The sequence below is a fragment of the Aptenodytes forsteri genome, unplaced genomic scaffold, assembly GCF_000699145.1.
Source record: "Aptenodytes forsteri isolate BGI_AS27 unplaced genomic scaffold, ASM69914v1 Scaffold429, whole genome shotgun sequence".
In the NCBI taxonomy this organism is placed as follows: domain Eukaryota; kingdom Metazoa; phylum Chordata; class Aves; order Sphenisciformes; family Spheniscidae; genus Aptenodytes; species Aptenodytes forsteri.
In genome coordinates, this window is record NW_008794432.1 from 146,253 (window position 1) to 164,322 (window position 18,070).

General features: G+C 49.2%; 4 protein-coding genes across 4 annotated transcripts; 2 read left to right on the forward strand and 2 right to left on the reverse strand.

Annotated features, from left to right (window-relative positions):
* Nucleotides 1–999, forward strand: LOC103907380 (olfactory receptor 1038). Its single transcript, XM_009289536.1, has one exon. It carries the CDS (start codon nucleotides 1–3, stop codon nucleotides 997–999), a length of 999 nt encoding a protein of 332 aa, XP_009287811.1.
* A 3,753-nt stretch (nucleotides 1,000–4,752) lies between these two features.
* On the forward strand, nucleotides 4,753–5,703 carry LOC103907381 (olfactory receptor 8I2). The gene has a single exon (XM_009289538.1). It carries the CDS (start codon nucleotides 4,753–4,755, stop codon nucleotides 5,701–5,703), a length of 951 nt encoding a protein of 316 aa, XP_009287813.1.
* A 3,514-nt stretch (nucleotides 5,704–9,217) lies between these two features.
* Nucleotides 9,218–10,300, reverse strand: LOC103907383 (olfactory receptor 1052). The gene has a single exon (XM_009289539.2). It carries the CDS (start codon nucleotides 10,298–10,300, stop codon nucleotides 9,218–9,220), a length of 1,083 nt encoding a protein of 360 aa, XP_009287814.2.
* Nucleotides 10,301–15,515: 5,215 nt separating this feature from the next.
* On the reverse strand, nucleotides 15,516–17,662 carry FEN1 (flap structure-specific endonuclease 1). Its single transcript, XM_009289524.1, has one exon. The coding sequence runs from the start codon at nucleotides 17,660–17,662 to the stop codon at nucleotides 16,514–16,516; it is 1,149 nt and encodes a 382-aa protein (XP_009287799.1). The 3' UTR covers nucleotides 15,516–16,513.
* Nucleotides 17,663–18,070: the final 408 nt, after the last annotated feature.

Genomic DNA, 18,070 nt, shown 5'->3' on the forward strand with positions numbered 1-18,070 from the left:
ATGGTTGAAGATAATGATACATTTCCATCTGAGTTTATTCTCCTGGGCTTCACAAACCGAGAAGACCTGCAGGTGACATGCTTTGTCTTATTCCTTGCCATCTATGTGGTCACTCTAATCGGAAATCTGGGAGTAATTATATTAATCAGAATCGATTCGTGCCTACACACCCCCATGTACTTCTTCCTAAGCCACTTGTCTCTCCTGGACGTCTGCTACTCCTCCACCATCATCCCTCAAACCTTGCTGAATTTTTTAGTGGAGAAGAAGGTTATTTCCTTCGTTAGGTGTGCCACTCAGCTCTTCTCCTTTGCGACTTGTGCCACCACCGAGTGCTACATGCTGGCTGCCATGGCTTATGATCGCTACGTGGCCATTTGTAACCCCCTGCTCTACTCCGTGGTCATGTCCCAGAGGTTTTGCGTTGGGATGTTGGCTGGTGCCTACTTAGCTGGTGTGATCAGCTCCATCATACACACAGTCTCCATATTTCATTTCCCGTTCTGCCGGTCCAAGAGGATCAATCATTTCTTCTGTGATGGACTACCGCTGCTAGCCCTCTCCTGCTCTGACACACATGTCAACGAGGCGATCGTTTCTGCCGTGGTGGGGTTCAACATGCTAAGCACCATGGTCTTCATTCTAGTCTCCTACTCGTCGGTCCTCTCCACTGTCTTGCGGATGCGCTCCGCGGCCGGTTGTCACAAAGCCTTCTCCACTTGCGCCCCTCACTTGGTCTCCATCGCTTTGTACTACGGCAGCTCCCTCTTCATGTACCTGCGCCCCGGCTCCAGACACTCCTTGGAGCGTGACAAGGTGGTCTCCATGCTGTACTCCATTGCGCTCCCCATGCTGAACCCGCTCATCTACAGCCTAAGACACACGGACATGAAGAACGCCATGAGAAAAGCAAAAGGTAGAGTCCTCTCCTCCTTGTCCATCCACGGTTCCGGGCCAGGTGAAAGGAGAGGGCTACCCTTGCATGGTAAGAAGGGCTAGACACGGCACCTTCAGGAAGGCGGGTTAGATATTGCACCTTCAAGAAGCAGGGACTAAATGCACCTGGAAGCAGGACACCTGGAAAACACGTTTCTCCTTGAACCAAGGCGACACGCTGCGCTAGGAGGGACGGGACTGTCCCCGGCTGTAGCCTGAGACCTGACAGTGACCATATACTGGGCAGAAAGTTATTATCCAAAGTAAATGTTACTTAAATATGACTTAAAATAAATATTATTTGAATATTACAAAAAAGTAGTAATCAGCTTCATTTCAGGCTTCAGAGAGCTGAAGGGAGAATGCAGGTGGTGGCTTTGCCCTGCCAACGTCAAACCAGCCAGTGGCTGATCTCTCACGTTTTCTATTAATGAATGTCCTCCGGTGACGTTCCTGGTATTAGGACAATGTTAATTGAATTTTCCAGGAGTTTTTGGTCTAGACCACGACATGAGGTCACGCGAAATAACGCTGTGATGGTGCGTTGGTCATCAAAGCACTCATGGTAAATGGAGACAAGTCATAGTTGAGCCTCTGCTCTGCCTAGGCGTGTAAAGGGCCAGGGAGGGAGGATTTTAGGTCTTCCTTTGCCCTGGACAGCCAAGGTGCTGGTGGCCTGGGGTCGCCTTGTGGTGGAGATGGAGCAAGTGCAGTACCGAGCTGTTTGGATCCGGGATTTCAAGCTCCATTATTCACCCTGCAGACGCACACCCTACCCACGCAGGTATCCTTAGTGGATTATTTTGCCTTCCATGTATTTTTTTAAAAATAATCTATCTTTGAAATCTCTTTTTTTTTGTCTTGAAGTTGAGCGAGGGTTATTTTTTCCCCTCTATTATGTGGCTTTTCCCACTTCACAGGCCTTGGTTTTAGCCCAGCACCAAACGGGGAAGAAAGAAATTAAAAAACACAGGGAAATCCTTTTCTACCCACCCCCAGTGCGTCTCCAGGACTAATAGTCTGGTGCCTTCCAGCAGAAAAACAAATTTACATCTAAAGCCATCTGCATACTTCTCCATCTTGCTTCCCCACACTTTCATGGCTCGGTATTCTCTTCCAACCGCCCCATCCTTTGTGTTTTCTAAATGTCTGGGACAAAGTTACGATTTAATATTTGTCCTAAGGGTTTTATGAAGTCTCTTCGTCTAGCAGAAGCTTTCAGGAAACATTGGCCCTCAGGATTCATCAGGATAAAACTGGTGAATCCGAGTTAATTCCGTTATATCCGCAAAGCAGCTGTGTAAAACGACGCTTTTGAGCAAATGCCGGGTGTGTTGTGCAGACACCAGGGAAGCGCATGGAAATAAATATATCTGCCGGAGAGGACTCCCTATGGCCGTGCCCAAACCTTTCGTACAGCAGATGCTCCATTAGGTTTGTTTTCGGCATCCTTCAATGCAACATTAGACCATCAATCCGATCTCCTTGACGGTAGTAAAGGGCTTTTTTATTTTTCTTTTTAAATACAGAAGTTTGCGACAGTTGGCTAAATAAAAAGCAAACTGCCCTGGACTTGTCTTTCTGCCAGACCAGGCGGTGGCACGGGCAGCCTGGGCAGGTCTCTAACAGGGGAGCTGGTCTTGGAGGCGTTGGTGCAGCCAGAAAGGTTTTGGGGGGGGGGCGAAATCGAAAGGGGCTTTTGCTGAGCAGGTCAAAAGAATGATCAGCGGGAGGAGGGTCCTGAGGGAGAGCAGGCTGCACAAACATCTGAGGTAACGCTTCATCCGGGATAAAACCCCTCCTCCAGCCAGCCTGGGCGATCCTGCTCCCGAGCATCTCCCCTCCTGCCACGGCTTTGACCCATCGGATGGGCTCCTCAAGGAGCTGCAGGCGCCGCATCTACCAACACCTCTCCTCTTAAGCAAGCAGGTAAAAAAAGGCTTTGACATTTCCAGCTGGTGACCCTTGTCGTGCTGCCTCTCACGTGCTTGAAAGCGTTTTTGGGTGCCGGTGGTACAAGAAGACTCAGCCCGGTGCTTCGCTGCTCTCCCTGTTACCCCTTAACCCGCAACGCGTTTCACAACACTTTGCTGCCAGCGTGACTCGACTGATTTCTCTCTTTAGCTGTTTGTATACCTCATATGGCAAAAAATACATTAGTATCGATCGACACCTGAAAAACCTGTCCCTTTTTGTGGGAGCTGGACTTGGTGCAATAAGTTAGGAGGAGCAGATTGCTTTTTGAAACTTCATGTTACAGTAGTATTTATGTAATTTTTTTTTTTTTTTAACTTTCTGCGGTCGAATGATCAATTGGCAACCCTAAACCAAAGAGAAAAAAAAAAAAAAAAAGCCTAATTAATGCTTCTGTTTTGTTCATACGGCTGAAGCTTCCCACACTCCTGCTGAGATGAGAGGAAAATTCAGAATAAAGGCTTCTGCTCTGTGAAGTCCCGCAGCACGGGCTCAGGCTCACAAGTAGCTCCGTCTGTACTTGGCAAGATTTCAAATGTTTTTGTTATTTAAAATAATTTATTTAGTATTTAAAGATTTTTAAATATTTAGCGTGTTCTTAACCTTGAAGCTGTTTAAGACATGATTGTCCCCTCCAGGGCTGGAAGTTCACATATGAGCTGGCCACCACAGGTTGCCTCTGCGGGATGGAAACGTGCCCCTCTAGGACGCAATCACTGGAGCTACAGCTGCATCTCCGTTACCAAGCAATGATGTTGACCGAGAAGATCTGAGGTCGGTGGAGTAAATCGAGTGGCGCTGGGACTTAATTACCCTCCTGCCCTCACTTCAGCCTTCTCTATTTTTTTTAATTCAGCCTATTCTGGGGGAGCGGATGCTGTTTCGTGGCCGGGAGGTACTGGTGCAGCGGCATCTAAAGGAAGCCCATCCGTGCTCGCCGAGAGCATCCACGGTGTGAACCCAAGTGCCCTAGCAGGGGTTCGGAGGTTTGCTTCCAAAAAAAAAACCCCACCCCACGCTCCTGACCCCATCTACCACCGATCTAGGGACATTTCAGCTGAGACGTAGACATCTGTAGGTAGATCTTCCATCAGCCAATTCATCTGCAGATGGGCTGAAGGGGGGAGATGGGAATATCCAAGCTGAAGCTTTAAAAAGTGTGGATGGTATATAACGTATTTTAACGCCGTTACGCGGATAGTTGGGTTGGTCATAGAAAGCTCACTGCAATCGCAGCAAAGCTGTGCTGGAGACAAAAACACTGCTCCCCCCCCCAGCACACGCAGGGGTTTTTCTTCGAAAGCAGATAAATTGAGAAATTTAAAAAAAAACCAAAAACCCAAACAATTTCAAGTGCACAGCTTTGTTTCGTGATGGAAAGGCCGCACCAGAACTAACGAGGCCACAGAAAAGCACTGATCCTGCCTGACAAAAGGGAAAAAAAAAAAAGAAAGCAAAAAAAAAAAAATCCTTAAAATTTCCCGAAATCACTGGTGAGAATCTGAATTTTCTCTGTTTTCCACATTTTGGAATGTGTTTGTTTGACTTCATTTTTTTTTTTACATGTGAATAAACATTTTGCTATTTCTTAGCGTATCATTAGTACAGTGCATATAAATCACGGCAGAATTATTCTCTTTTAGCTCCTTCACCCGTTTGACTTCGAAGCTGGGGCTAAAGGCAGAAACACAGCTGCCTTGTACTTTTCTAAAAAAATACACCATTTTCTATCGCGTTTACTTCATGGATTAAACTCCAACGTTTCCACAGTATTTCTCTCTCCGGGGTTTATTTCACCGATTCATTTTATTTCTATGCAAATTCATCTAACTCGTAGAAATGATGGATGGAGGAAACCTCACTGATTTGTCCGGCTTCATCCTCTCGGGCTTCTCGGACGCCCCAGAGCTACAAACCACCCTATTCACAATTTACTTATCCCTGTACGTTTTAACGGTGCTGGGGAACCTGATGATGATCCTGCTAATCAACGCTGACCCCCAGCTCCACACCCCCATGTATTTCTTCCTGACCCACTTATCTTTCATAGATTTTTGCCTTTCCTCCGCTATCGTCCCAAAGGCGCTGGAGTCCTTCCTGCTGGGGAGAAGTCGCATCTCTTTTTTGGGTTGCTTTGCCCAGGTGTATTTTTTCCTTGCTCTGGTTGTCTGTGAGTGCTTCCTCCTGGGGGTGATGGCTTACGACCGATACACGGCTGTGTGCAAGCCGCTGCTTTATGCCACCACCATGTCCAGGGCGCGTTGCTACGGCATGATGGTGCTGGTGTACGCCACGGGCTTCCTCACCTCCCTGGTGCACACCGTCCTGGCGGGGAGGTTGTCCTTCTGCCGGGCCAGGAGCATCAACCACTTCTTCTGCGAGCTGCCCACCCTCCTGCAGCTCTCCTGCTCCGACGCCCGCGCAAACAAGATCTTGCAGGTTTCCAATGCTGGGATTAACACTGTGGGCTCTGTCCTGATGATCCTGGTATCCTACACCTACATCCTCCACACCATCCTGCAGCTCCCTTCGGCCAGGAGGAGGCTTAAAGCTTTCTCCACCTGCACCTCCCACCTGGCTGCCATCACCATCTTCTACGTGCCAGGGATGCTGGCCTACGTCCGGCCTCGCAAGGCGTGCTCGCGGGATCAGGCAAAGCTGGTTTCAGTGTGTTACACCGTCCTGACCCCCACCCTCAACCCCCTCATCTACAGCCTGAGGAACAAGGAGGTGAAGGGGGCCCTGAGGAGGCTGTGGGTGCGGAAGCTGGTGCCGCATCTATCCAGGCTTTGAAAAGGCATTTGCAGCTCTTCGGTACTTTGGAGGTAACGAAGGAATATGCGTTACCGGTCATTATTGGTCTGCTTACAGACAGGGACATCACACAGCAAGTACAGGGTACGGAGAACGAGCGTAACGAATCGTTCTCTTCAGACAACTTCAGTTTATTTTAATCGTGGCGTGAACCTTCAATAATTAACCAAAATAATTGTCAGCGCTCTCCTAGCAAAACTGAAATAGTACCACGGTGTTTTGTGTCTAAATCGTCTTAAAGGAAAATATTGCCCACGAAAAGGATGCTCAAATTGGAGTTAAACAATTACTAATATTTCCAGTGCCTGCTTGATAATCATTTTTCCCCAATGAGCTTGAAGAACTGAGGATCTGTTTAAGTCAGTGATATATGGAGAGCTGCAACGTGGCCCAGCCTCTCTGAATTTTTCTAGGAGCACTATCAGAGCTGCTCTTACGAAGGCTTTGCTGAGACCGGCATCAGTGAGGTCCCCTTCGTAACGGCTGCAAGCGGGAAACAGCAGTTGTCCGTACAAGAAGGGGCTGAGAAGGTTTGCAGAGGCCACCCTGACAAGAGGAGTACGTTTATCCGACGTAGGCGACCTGGCGATAGCAGGGTGGAACGTGACCATCCAGGTCAAGGTCCGGCTGTGACCTCAGGTGGAACTTCTGACCAATGTATAGAAGAACCATCAGAAAGCACAAAGCCATGGCGTTGGCTCCGGGGACCCGGAGCCGTGCTAACGGCTTGTTGTGGGCACACATACGTTAGCACGTCCCAACCCAAATCTTCTTGGGACGTGTTTTCGTTAGGTCTGTTACTGTTTTCCTTGTTGGACGATCAGTAAGAGGTGCATGCTTTGTGTGGCAATTGCTGAACCACATCTGACTGAGTTATGACTCTTCTGTACGTCATCGCATGGCCGAGGTGGAAGATGCTCTAAAGAAAACAGTAGACAAAGTTTTTTTAGCATTTAATTGAGACACACCTTTTGTGTTTAATGAACTATACAATTTCTGGAAGAACACGTAGCTTGTATAATGACAAAGGGAATAAATTTTATGTTTTAAAATAAGCATCTTTGTAAACCGTGGTCTTCCTCGAAGAATTGTAATGAATAATGAATGAATGCAATGGCAAGCAGTTAAAACCAGCTTTAAGCTGGCGCGAAGTGAAATGCTATAAAGCTTTTACTCCAAGTTTCCAATGGAGTTTTCAGGAAAAGTAGAGGCATTTGGACAATTTCCCCGAGAAACAGAGAACATGACATCTGAAGCGCCTTATTCTGCGTGACGCAGAAGGAGGGAGGGGAATCGTTAACACGCAGCAAAGGAGCTCATTGCTCCTTTCTGCTCCGTCCTTCCATCCTCTGTGCGTAGGGATACATCAGAGGAGGCCGGGTACGGTGCTGTAGCAGGGTTTAGGGCACTGGGTGGGGGGAAAAAACCCCCAGTTCCCCTCTCCCTGAGACATCAGGGAGTGCAACCACGGTAATTGCCATGGCCAGCATCACCTGGGGCCTCCACCCACACCCTCTGCCCAGGGCTCCGGGCACTATTTAAGCTCAGCCCTGGGTCTTTGACTGCTTTCAGAGTGGGTCTGGGTCTGGGTCTGGGTCTGGGTCTGGGTCTGGGTCTGGGTCTGGGTCTGGGTTGGGTACAACGCTTTCTTGCACTTCAGCTTTCCTGGTTTGAATTTGGCCCTTGGTTTCCCCTGGGCCATCGATGGGAGCTGCTGCTCCGCTCGGGCGCTGCGGGACCGTGCCCTGTGGGTGAGGCTATTGCCCACCCCGTGTCGTGGCCACCTTCAGCTCCCAGTTTGCCTTTCCCTTGGGAGTAACTGGTCCTTGCTGCTCCCTAATATGTTGCATTATGCAAATAGCACAAACAACTCTTAATGCGAGATGAGACCCTCTGGTGTCCAAGCTCAGGATAAAGCAAGCTCTTACGAAAGGTAAGTGTTATGAAGGTCTTCCCTCCTGCCCCTTTTTCTGTGTCTGTCTCTTAAGAAAAATGACCCCCGCTCAGCTGCGTGCTGCGGGTGGATTTTATTTTACCCTATATTAGGTATCCACAATGTAGACTTTTACATCTGAGCAAAAAGAAATTTGGGTTATTGGTATAACAATACAGTGGGTGTGCTTAGGCCATGATTTCCATGGCCATCTAAAAGAAATCATGCTAGGAGTATTTATCTTTTATTTTAGCTATGGAAAAAAACCCCAATGCCTGGACTGACTCAGATGCAGCCATGTGCAAATTAACATTAAGTGACAGATGACCCCCCCCTCCTCTCTGTGGGGACCTGGCATCCCGGCTCCTATTGCTCAAGGTCTCTAACAGGTTGTAGTCAGTCGTCTCTGCTTTGGAGAGAGTGAGACTCTGCAGCATCCCTCGGTGGCACCTTCTCAGCTTTGCAGCCGTCTTGGGGAAGAGTCGGCTGGGAGGAAATATCATTTACAACTGCCCCATGACAAGAAAATAGGGGGGAAAAAAATACTTCTCCATAGCTAGTTACATTCAGTTACGCTAAACTCCTTGCCCATAGGGAGAAATACCACTCCCAGCTGCTGCTGCTTCTCCTCCTAAAGCAGATGTACGATGCAGGTCAGATGAAGCCCGTTTCTCTCCCCCAGAGCAAGCTCGTTTGGCCGAGTTAGATGTCTTGCAGCTGTAGGAAGCAAGGTGTAGGATGAGATCCACGCGGGCGGCTGAGAGCGCTGCTATGCTGTTGGGTAGAGGCAGAGACAAGCCGGAGCTTTCGTTCCCCAGGGATGAAAATGCCCGGGAGTTCAGCAGGAAAACATCCCAGCTGCTCGGGTAGAAGCCTCCTCCAGGTCTGGAGGCAAAGCAGCGGAGGTTTTTCGGCACAGACACGGCCATGCTGCCTCCAGGCTGTGATGTTCTGCTCCCTCTTCCCGATGCCAGATCGCAGCACTTGCTGCCCTCGTCCCCTGGCAGCTCAGTGGTCTCTGCTTCTCCTCCCTTTCCTTACTCTCCATGGCACGTCCCCCTGGAAGCAAATGAGATTTTTTTTTTTTTTTTCCCCTTGTAGTTAGCCTGAAGTGAGGTGGGTTTTTTTGGATATACCCCCCTTGTAGTTAACCTGAAGTGAGGTGGGTTTTTTTGGATATACCTCCCCAAAAGCCTCCAGTCCTCCTTGAACTTGCCTCTGGAGGAACCACTGCTTGAATCGGTGCAACTTCTTAAGAAGCTAAGCGTAAGAGGGAAATGCCTTATGAGCTTATTTTTACGATGCCTTTTATGAGCTTATAGGAGGAAAAACCTCCTATGATATTACATCACTTCACAGAAAAAAAAAAAATCCAAGAGATGACAGGGAAATGTTTATCAGCGGCCCGTAATGACAGGATGTTTGGTAACATTGAGTCTCTGCAGATTTTTAAAGCATGCTTAAAATTTGCTGTACCTGCTTCTGTAAATAGACGTGGTCCCTTACTCCTCCGGACAGCTGACACAAGACTATTTAAAAAGAGAAGCAGCAGGAGTTCTATCAACTGATCAGGGTCCGTTTGGTCAGCAGGCGACTCGCAAAAATGTTATTTGCTGTTGCTTTTCGAAGTGCATCCTTGACCTCCTTGTTCCTCAAGCTGTAGATCAGAGGGTTGAGCATAGGGATGATCAGGGTATAAAACACGGCGGTGACTTTCTCCATCTCCAGGGAGTACTTGGAGCCCGGTTGCATGTGGCTCAGCCCCGCGGGCACGTAGAACAAGGTAACAGTCAGGAGGTGGGAGGCACAGGTGGAGAAGGCTTTGTGCCTGCCTTCGGCGGACCTAATCCTCAGGATGGAGAAGAGGATGTATACGTACGAGATGATGATGATGAGGAGCACGGACATGGAAATGGTCCCATTGAAGGTTACAAGCAAGAGCTCATTGAGGCGGTCATCGGAGCAGGTGAGTTTCAGCAGAGGGTTAGTGTCACAGAAGTAATGGTTGATGACATTGGGTCCACAAAAAGGCAACGGCAGCAAGCAACAGGTTTGGATTAGCGAGTTCAAAATCCCCCCTGCGTACGACCCGGCCACCAGCTGAACGCAGACCCTCTTGGGCATAGAAATAGTGTAGAGCAGCGGGTTGCAAATGGCTACGTAGCGGTCGTACGCCATCACAGCCAGCAAGAGCACCTCCGTGGTCACAAACACAAGGAAAAAGAAGTGCTGGGCAAAGCAGGCGGAGTAAGAAACGGTTTTCTTTTCCACCAAGAAGCCAACAAGCAGCTCTGGAGAAAAGACGGAGGAGTAGCAAAGATCAACAACAGACAGATTGCAGAGGAAGAAGTACATGGGAGTGTGCAGCCGGCGGTTTGTCTTCATCAATGTGATCAGCCCAAGATTGCCCATCAGGGTGATGAGATAAATCATTAAGAAGATTATGAAGAGAGGCCTCTGCAGCTTAGGCTCGCTTGTCAGTCCTAGGAGGATGAACTGGGTCACCACGGTGCGATTGCCTTTAGCCGTGTTACCGTCCTGCATAGCAGCATGCCTGTTGGAAGGAGGAAAAACAATCGGGGCGAAATAAGAAAGAGCAATGGCATGGCTTGCGTGCGGTGCTGCTATCGGCAAGTACTTCATTAGACTATTTATTAAAAGTACAAAGCTTTGATACTTGAGATAACATCTAACCGTGCTTAGGTTCTCGGCAAATCCTCACAGGCAGAGCAACTGACCCAAAACCTTTCCGAAATCGCATTTTGTCCTTACTCTTTTTAATCATGAGGCTGAATTGAATAAATTAGGTTTTTCCTCTTAAAGAAAACGAGGCTGAATTAAATAAATTAGGTTTTTCCTCTTAAAGAAAATAACCCCAGTATTGAATGATTTGAAAACCGGAGAAGGTGCGAAGAATTTGCAAACTTGTCATCTCATTTCATCAGAACAGGAGGCAGGAGAGGGGAACGTGTTTCATTTTCCCTGCGAGAAGACTAAACGCACGAGTCGTGATGACCCTGGGAGCCCCGAATCCACCGTGCCCTCTCTGACCAGCTTTGCCGGATCCCCGGCTGCCCACGCCAACCCCCCAGGTGAGCTGCCAGGGACTCGGGAGGGTCACCTGGCAGCCTGGGACAGAAACTCCTGTGCTGGATAGCCTGTTCTTGCTGGGCTGTTGATAATCTTGGTCGGGTTCCAGCACAGAGGGAAATATTCCCCCCAGTGTTGCAAATCATCATGAAACATATTTTTTTTTTTTAATCTGCTCCAGCTCAACCATTATTTACATGGTTTTCTCCACCCACGGTAGGGAAGGAAGGCATTTTCAGGCTGCTCCTCACAATTATGAGAGCAAAAATGAATTGAACGTAAGTGTTAGATATGTAACAGAAAGCTGTTAGCTGTATTCACGGGAATTCGGGGGGTGAGGAGGGAAACAAAAATAATCGCTTATCAGAGGCTCCATACAGCAGAAAGAAAACCGCTGCCTTCATTTTCAAACCACGCAACGCCTTGCACACGGTCGTTTTTCTAATCCAGCCCCTCCAGGCCCAGTTACCCACTCTTTCTAGCAGAGCACAGCAGATGTTAGGAATCCTTCATGCGCCTGAAAGACTTGCTTCTGGTATAAACAGTGGTACTGGTATTAATCAACAATAACATCAGTGCGATAAACAGCAGTGGAAATATTTGTTTAGAACAGAAAATGTAAGGGAAAAAAAAAAACCCGATGGTGAAAATAACATGAACTACAGGGCAGGCAGGTGATGGCGTGGCACCCGAGAGGAATAGCAGGGAAAGAGGACTTCAATCTGAGCTACACGAAGCAAACCTGTGTGCCACCGCATCAGTAGAATCTCTTCCACACGGATCATCCCCGCAATTCCCCTCCTTCAGCAAGGGGAGAGGATAAACTATTTCTCTGCAATATCCAGCCCGAACGCTCAGCTGCCTCCTGACTTTCAAAGACGCTTGTAATACGCTTTTGTAAAAGCACGACTGGGACCTACCGAAATGGAGCACGCTGCCGTTTCTCTTACGGCACGCTGTCCTGGAAGGACGCCGTGGGCGATGCCTGGCAGCTTTGCTCACGCACCAGGCGTCGGTGGATGTGTTACTTAATCGTCGTTCTTGGTTTTAGCGGTTCCCATCAGGGTGGCTATCTCGCGTTTGAGATGGATCGCTGCACTCCGCTTCCCTGGTACAAAACCAGATTCTTTCTTACAGCTCTGTAACAGACGGAGTTTTCACTTTACAAATATTTACGAGGTTCCAACATACCACAAATAGCTGGTAGGGTATTTCTAGGTTTTGGCTGCAGCTGCTTTTCCCTTCCACTAAGTGAACATTTTCTGAGAACACTCAAACCTCCTTATATAGAAAAATCCATGACAGACCCACCCAACCCTACTGCTGGGACCGAGCTCTCGCCCTCTGCAAACGAGGACTAATACCGCAGCGCGGGCAGAAGCGGAAGGTTGCTCTAGGCTCTGCAGCCCGTTTTTACTCTTCCTAGAGGAGAATCACGAGGATTTCCTCACGGGCCGAGCCCTGCGTAACACTCCCAGGCTACAGGGCTTTCTCTGCGGCTCCGTAGCACGGTCCTGCTCTTGTCTTCCAGCTGTCTTCCCTGTTCAGTTTAGATACGTTCAGGGCGGAAGAGCAGCTTTTCAAATGTTTTCTCAGAGGTTTTATCACAACAGGATGGTGACACATACTTCGAAAGCCTGAAGATAACGCCTAGAAATTCAGACATATGGAAAATATACAGTTCAGGTATCTTCCGCTAACGAGCTTTTTGCCCTGAATCAGTAAACCTGCAAGCTTGAATGCCGTGGGGTTTAATCTTACGCTACATTTGAAGCTTGTGCCTACAATCCTGCTTTCCTGCGTAATACCACGTTCTTACCCAGCGTCCGGATGCACCTTTCTGTGATTTGCACACAATACGCCTGCCTCGTCCTAGGGCAGAAAGAAACGCGATCCATTTTCCTCCGTTCTTCAGATCACCCCGATGCTACAGAGGGAGGGAAGGCGGCAGTCTGCAGATGTGGCACTCGGCAGCGAGACCGAGTAACGCAGCGGCTCCGTCGGTAAGAAGCAACGGTGCGTGGCACCGGGCTTTTGACCAGAGCGGGCGATGGCTCTGTCCCGAAGGGCTTGTGCAGGGGGACAGCTTCTGGGTTTATTTACTTCTTTGGCCCCCATCGATAAAATCCCTGAAGTAAATCTTAGCTGAGCAGAGAGCTTCACGCCAGCCACGGAGGGGATCATTAGAAACTCTCGGAAGAGTCTAGAAGTTTGGACTTGAGTCCTGTCCCCCCTCCCCCCCAGCTAACAGTGCAAAAAGGGCTCGTTAACCTGTCTTTGCTCAGTGCTGGGGGGCAGGTAACTGTCATCTGTGCAGAGCCACAGGTGGGAAAGAAACCGTATGAGCCTGCCAAATGAAGTTTAATCAGATGCCAGGGTTTGGAGTTTATTCTCCTGTTTGGACGGCGCAAGTTTAGAGCTTCACTTACACTACACAGTTTAACGTAGTTGAAAGCGTGAGTGCTGTAACCAAAGTCCAGCGTGCACATAAATCGCTTTCTCTCCCTGCACGTGTAACAGTTTTTACGGTTCGGACTTCGAAACCCCTGATTTCTCAAGTCGATCACTTCTGCGCCTGGAGATCACCACTGCAGCTGCATCCCACACCAAGGGAAGCCACGGAGGCAGAGAAGAGGCGCTTCCAACCCAAAGGTACAAAGCACAACCTGCGCCTCAGTGTAACAGCGCAAGCCACGTGTACGAACACCAAACGGCATTTCTGTAATCACGCTTACGATTTCACTTGAGGTTCATTACAGAAATTAGACTCCTTGAAAGGCTGCTTTCTTCGCGTGCATCCCTTGACAAAATGGTAGGCGGCAGACTTTAACGCTGTTCCTTTAAGTAAATTAAAGGCACGTGAAAAGGCAGTTAAACTTTCTTAGAAATGTTTCATCATTCCCGCCTCGTTCCTTGAACTATTCTCGACATCGTAATAACGCGATACATAATAATGTGATGAACTAAATCCTATTCAGGTCAGCAAGAAGCGGGCAGGATGAAGGACTCTGCAACCGGTTATGGAGACCGGGGTCAGGTCGAAGACAGTAAGCTTGCAGTTTCTTTTTCCTGCTGCTGACTTAGTTTACTTCCTTGCTATAAGCATTTTCCTGACCCTTACTTCCACGTATTATTTTTTTATCATCCTTCATTCCCTCACCACAAAACCATTTCACCGTACCTTTCCAGGTGGTCGCAATGAGGGTGTTCACAGATAAAATACAGGAATATTTAGTTAAGAAGTTCTTGTTAAGAGAAATTACGGATGGAAGCATTTAAGAGAATACACACTGAGAAAACACCATTTGTCTTTACTGCATTTTGAAATGAAATAACCCAAGTCATGAAACCTGAGTAGATAAAATGTCTGAACCGCTACGACTCCCAGGTGAGTATCAGTTAAGGAGAACAGAGATCCTAGCAACATCCTAGGAAAACGTATTTCCATCAATTTTCACGGACAGCTTTCTACACATAACAAACGTCTCAAAAGATAAGTATCTTCATCATTTGAAACTCATATGGTAGATAGTCTGCTCTGTATCGTAATAGTGTATAGCCTACTATATATCCTACGCTATAGCCTACTGTATATCACATCTATTGCACCGTATCAGTAGTATAGCCTACCATGAATGATAATAGCGTGGGGATAATTACGCTGGTGACCAAGTAAATCTGGGTGGAAGGTAACGGGGGTGGAGGGTACGTGGGAGGGGGAAGGCGGGAGAGGAAGGACAGAGGGAGCGGGACGTGGCGGACACCAGAACATCCCAGAAGAGCCAGGCTTTCAAACTAACCTGCCCAGCAAGGCTGTACCTTAAAGCCTCCTGGGAGAACTGCACCAGGAACTTAGCCCAGGCTCCACTCCCCCTTTAGAAAAGACAAACCAGGGACAGGAGGTTTACAAGTTGCTTAAACTCTCCACGCAGGTTTTTCCAGCTGAAGGAAAAAAAAAGATTGTGGCTCAGAGTGACAGGAGGTCACAAGGATTCAGGGTTGAAAGCACAAATACTCACAGACAGAAGCCTTGTTAAATAGATAAATACACAGAACGGGTGCTAAAACATCACCCCTCGTGTTGATTTTAAAATCTGATTTTCCCTGCAGCACTTTCCTGGCTTTCCGGGTGCAGATTCCACAAGCAATGCGGTGGGATAAGCGACAGCCGCACTGATGCTTGTGGAGAGCACAGGTGTCGATCTCGAGGCACGCCAGCTACAGCTGCCCCCGTTTGGAGCACCCAGGCTTCCCCTTGCCAAAATCTCTCCAGCTTAGGGCTTGGAATTAGGGTGAAGCCGAGACCCTGTGAAACCCACCAGATCAGAGAAGCAGACTTTAAGTTTTGGGTGCTCTGCTCCACGTGCCCCTTCCCACAAGCACGGCAAGCTTGAGAGGCTCCCTGCCTCCGTGTGCAGCACCTGCTGCCATTCTTCACGCCGCATTTAAGAAAACTTCTAAGGTGGCTTAAAAAAAAAATCAGGATTATTTTAGCAGCGTTAATGGAATTCCCCTGTGAAACAAGCCCAGCTTCTTATTTTAATAACTTAGCAGACAGTGGAGATCTTTGATGTCTACAAAGCATCCAAAAGCCACTGTTAACACCAGGATTAAAACCTCGAATTTTCTGCGTTCGGGCCTGTGCTTGATTTGTTGACTGTTGTCACCAATAGGTTTCCCTCTAAAACTGGGCTTTCTCTTCACCTGTGGGGCCTTCAGCAACAAGGTTTAAGCCACCTCTCCAGAGAATGAGAAACGCTGTATTTGCGTATAAATTTTATTCTGAAAACAAAACCCAGCACATTGCTTTGACAAGTAAGGGGAAGAGACTATGCAAAATACAGAATAAAATAAGAAAAGAAGAGGCACTATCTTTTTTTCTTCTTAGTCCGGGACCTGTCTCTGTGTGTACAACGTGGAAGGATGCCTCGTGAAATCGGGGAGCGAACAGGCTTCCATTCTAGGTTTATTGACCTTTTTCTTTTTAAACATAAGACACAACCTAGCAGTAAAATCCAGGCTTGGAGAGCTGCAGTCTCAGCTCAGCTGGTCCTTGGTTCATGCACTAAGAGCAGGGTAGAACTTTGCTGGAATCAGGATTACAACTTTTTTTTTTTTGTTTTAAACAACGAAAAGTGACTACAATAAGGGAAGGAAGAACCTATACCCAATCCTCATTAAATGGAGACCTTTACCTCATTATTTCAAGCCTCCTTCCCAACTCCAGCTTGCCTTCTGTTCGCATCTCCCCAGCTTCTCCTTCAGCCTCCGCTGCTTGAACCTACCTCTTTTTGGATGGATTGAATCAGGCAGAAATCTCTCTATCGTTTGTTCCCAGTTCGCTCTCTAGCCGTTCAACTTTTTGTTTCTTAAATCAGAGAGGGTGTTTGTGATCAGCGCCTCCCTTTAACTCTGCAGCTTAGGTATCGCCTCCGGTCCCTGCGGCCTCCTCATCAAAAGTCTCAAACCGATGAACACCGCCGTTGAACTGCTGAACGCAACGCCCCGGTCCCTTCCTCGCCCCTCCAACCCCCTCCCCGCTGTGGTTGTTTCAGCTCTCTTCTCTCCTAGCCTCACACATTGCTACTGCTGCGCAGGAAGATGCTTATCTGATTCACTAACCTAGCCTTGTTGGGAAGCGCTTTAGCAGCATCCTTCCTAGCACTAACATGCAGGACAGAAAAACAACCGTTTGTTATTAGCCTAAAATTCCTGGTTGAGCATAAAACCCACGCAATCGCAGGGGGCTGTGGTCAGCCAGGCTGGCTACTTTCCCTTTTTGGTCTTTGCAGCTGCAGCGTTGTTGGTCTTGGCTTTCTTCTTTGCCGACCCCTTGGCCTCCGGCTCTTTGCGCTTGGCCGACGTGATGGAGCCCGTCACCTTGAAGAAGTCGTCCAGCCGGCCCTGCGTGCTGCCCTGCCGGCTTTTGCTCAGCCTCTTGACCCCGTTGCGGATCCGCTCTTCGTTGAACTGCTTCTCCCCGCACATGAACTGGACAAGCTGCTCTTCGTTCGGCTCGGTCCACTTCAGCTCAAGAGCGTCGGGGTTGACCACATCAGGCTCTAGAAAGAGCTTCTGGGCCTCTTTGTGCAACCAGTTCTCAGGCAGAGGGTACTTCTTGGTGTCTATCTGCTGAATGATCTTCTCGATGGTTTTGTGCTCCTTGATGAGCTCGATGGCACGCTTGGGCCCGATGCCGCGGATGCTCTCGCAGTAGTCGCAGCCCAGGAGGATACACAGATCCACAAACTGTTCCCAGGTCAGGTCTAGATCCTGCAGAATACGGTTCAGGTGAAACTCCTGGATGGGCAGCTTCTTCGTCTCGCTGGCAGTAAGATGCCGCATCAGTACGGGACTGCCGAAGGTCAGGCAGTCCATATCTTCCGTGGCAGCTGCATAGACCTTCCCAGCCTTCACCAAGGTAGCGCAGCTGGCTTCGGCCTCCCCCGGCGCCTCCACGTAGGGGATGCCCATCAGCATTAGTAACTTCTTGCACTCGTCAGTGTGCTGCTGGGTCACCTTGACCAGCCTCTTGCTGTACTTCTCAATGTTGTTCTCCTCTCCGGCCTCCTGAGCCTCCTGCAGGTGTTTCTCGGCCTCAGCCCGGCGCTCAGTCCGCTTTGCCAGTTCCCCCGATTTCAGCTGCGGGGGCTTGCCATCAAAGACGTAAACCGGCTTGATGCCGTTCTCCACCATGCGGACGGTCCGGTAGAACATGCCCATCAGGTGGCTCGTGGTCTCGCCCTCCTCGTTTTGAAGGACTTCAGCTCCCTGCCGCACGGCGATCAGGAACTGGTAGATGCTCATGGAGGCATCTATAGCGACCTTCCGGCCGAAGTAAGACTTGATGTCATTCTCCCGGATGGCGCCGGGAGCCACGTCAGCAATAAGCTTGGCCAGGCCATGGATTCCCATCCTGGGGAACAGAAAAGGGGACATTGGGATCAGCCTCTGCACACACGGGGAGCTGGGGGGTCAGCAGCTGGGCCATGGGGGCAGTGTACCACCTAAGCAGGGGGGACCAAAGGGAGGTGGCTGCTTCCCCCGCAAACCATCACCCCATGGGCTGCGGCCTCTGCTTCCAGCCTCAGCCTCCCCCAGCCCACCATTACGCCTCCACCTCAGCCTTCCCAGCATGCCATTACCCTCCCGCCTAGACCCATCGTTACCCCCCCTTTCCTACCTCACCCTCCCCCAGCCCCACCATTATCCCTTACCCGCCCGCCCCCTGTTCCCTCCTCCCTGTTTCCCGGCCCCACCATTACCCCCCCTATTACTTTTCCCCAGGCTTGCTGTTAACCCCTCTTCCCGCTTCCCGCTCCC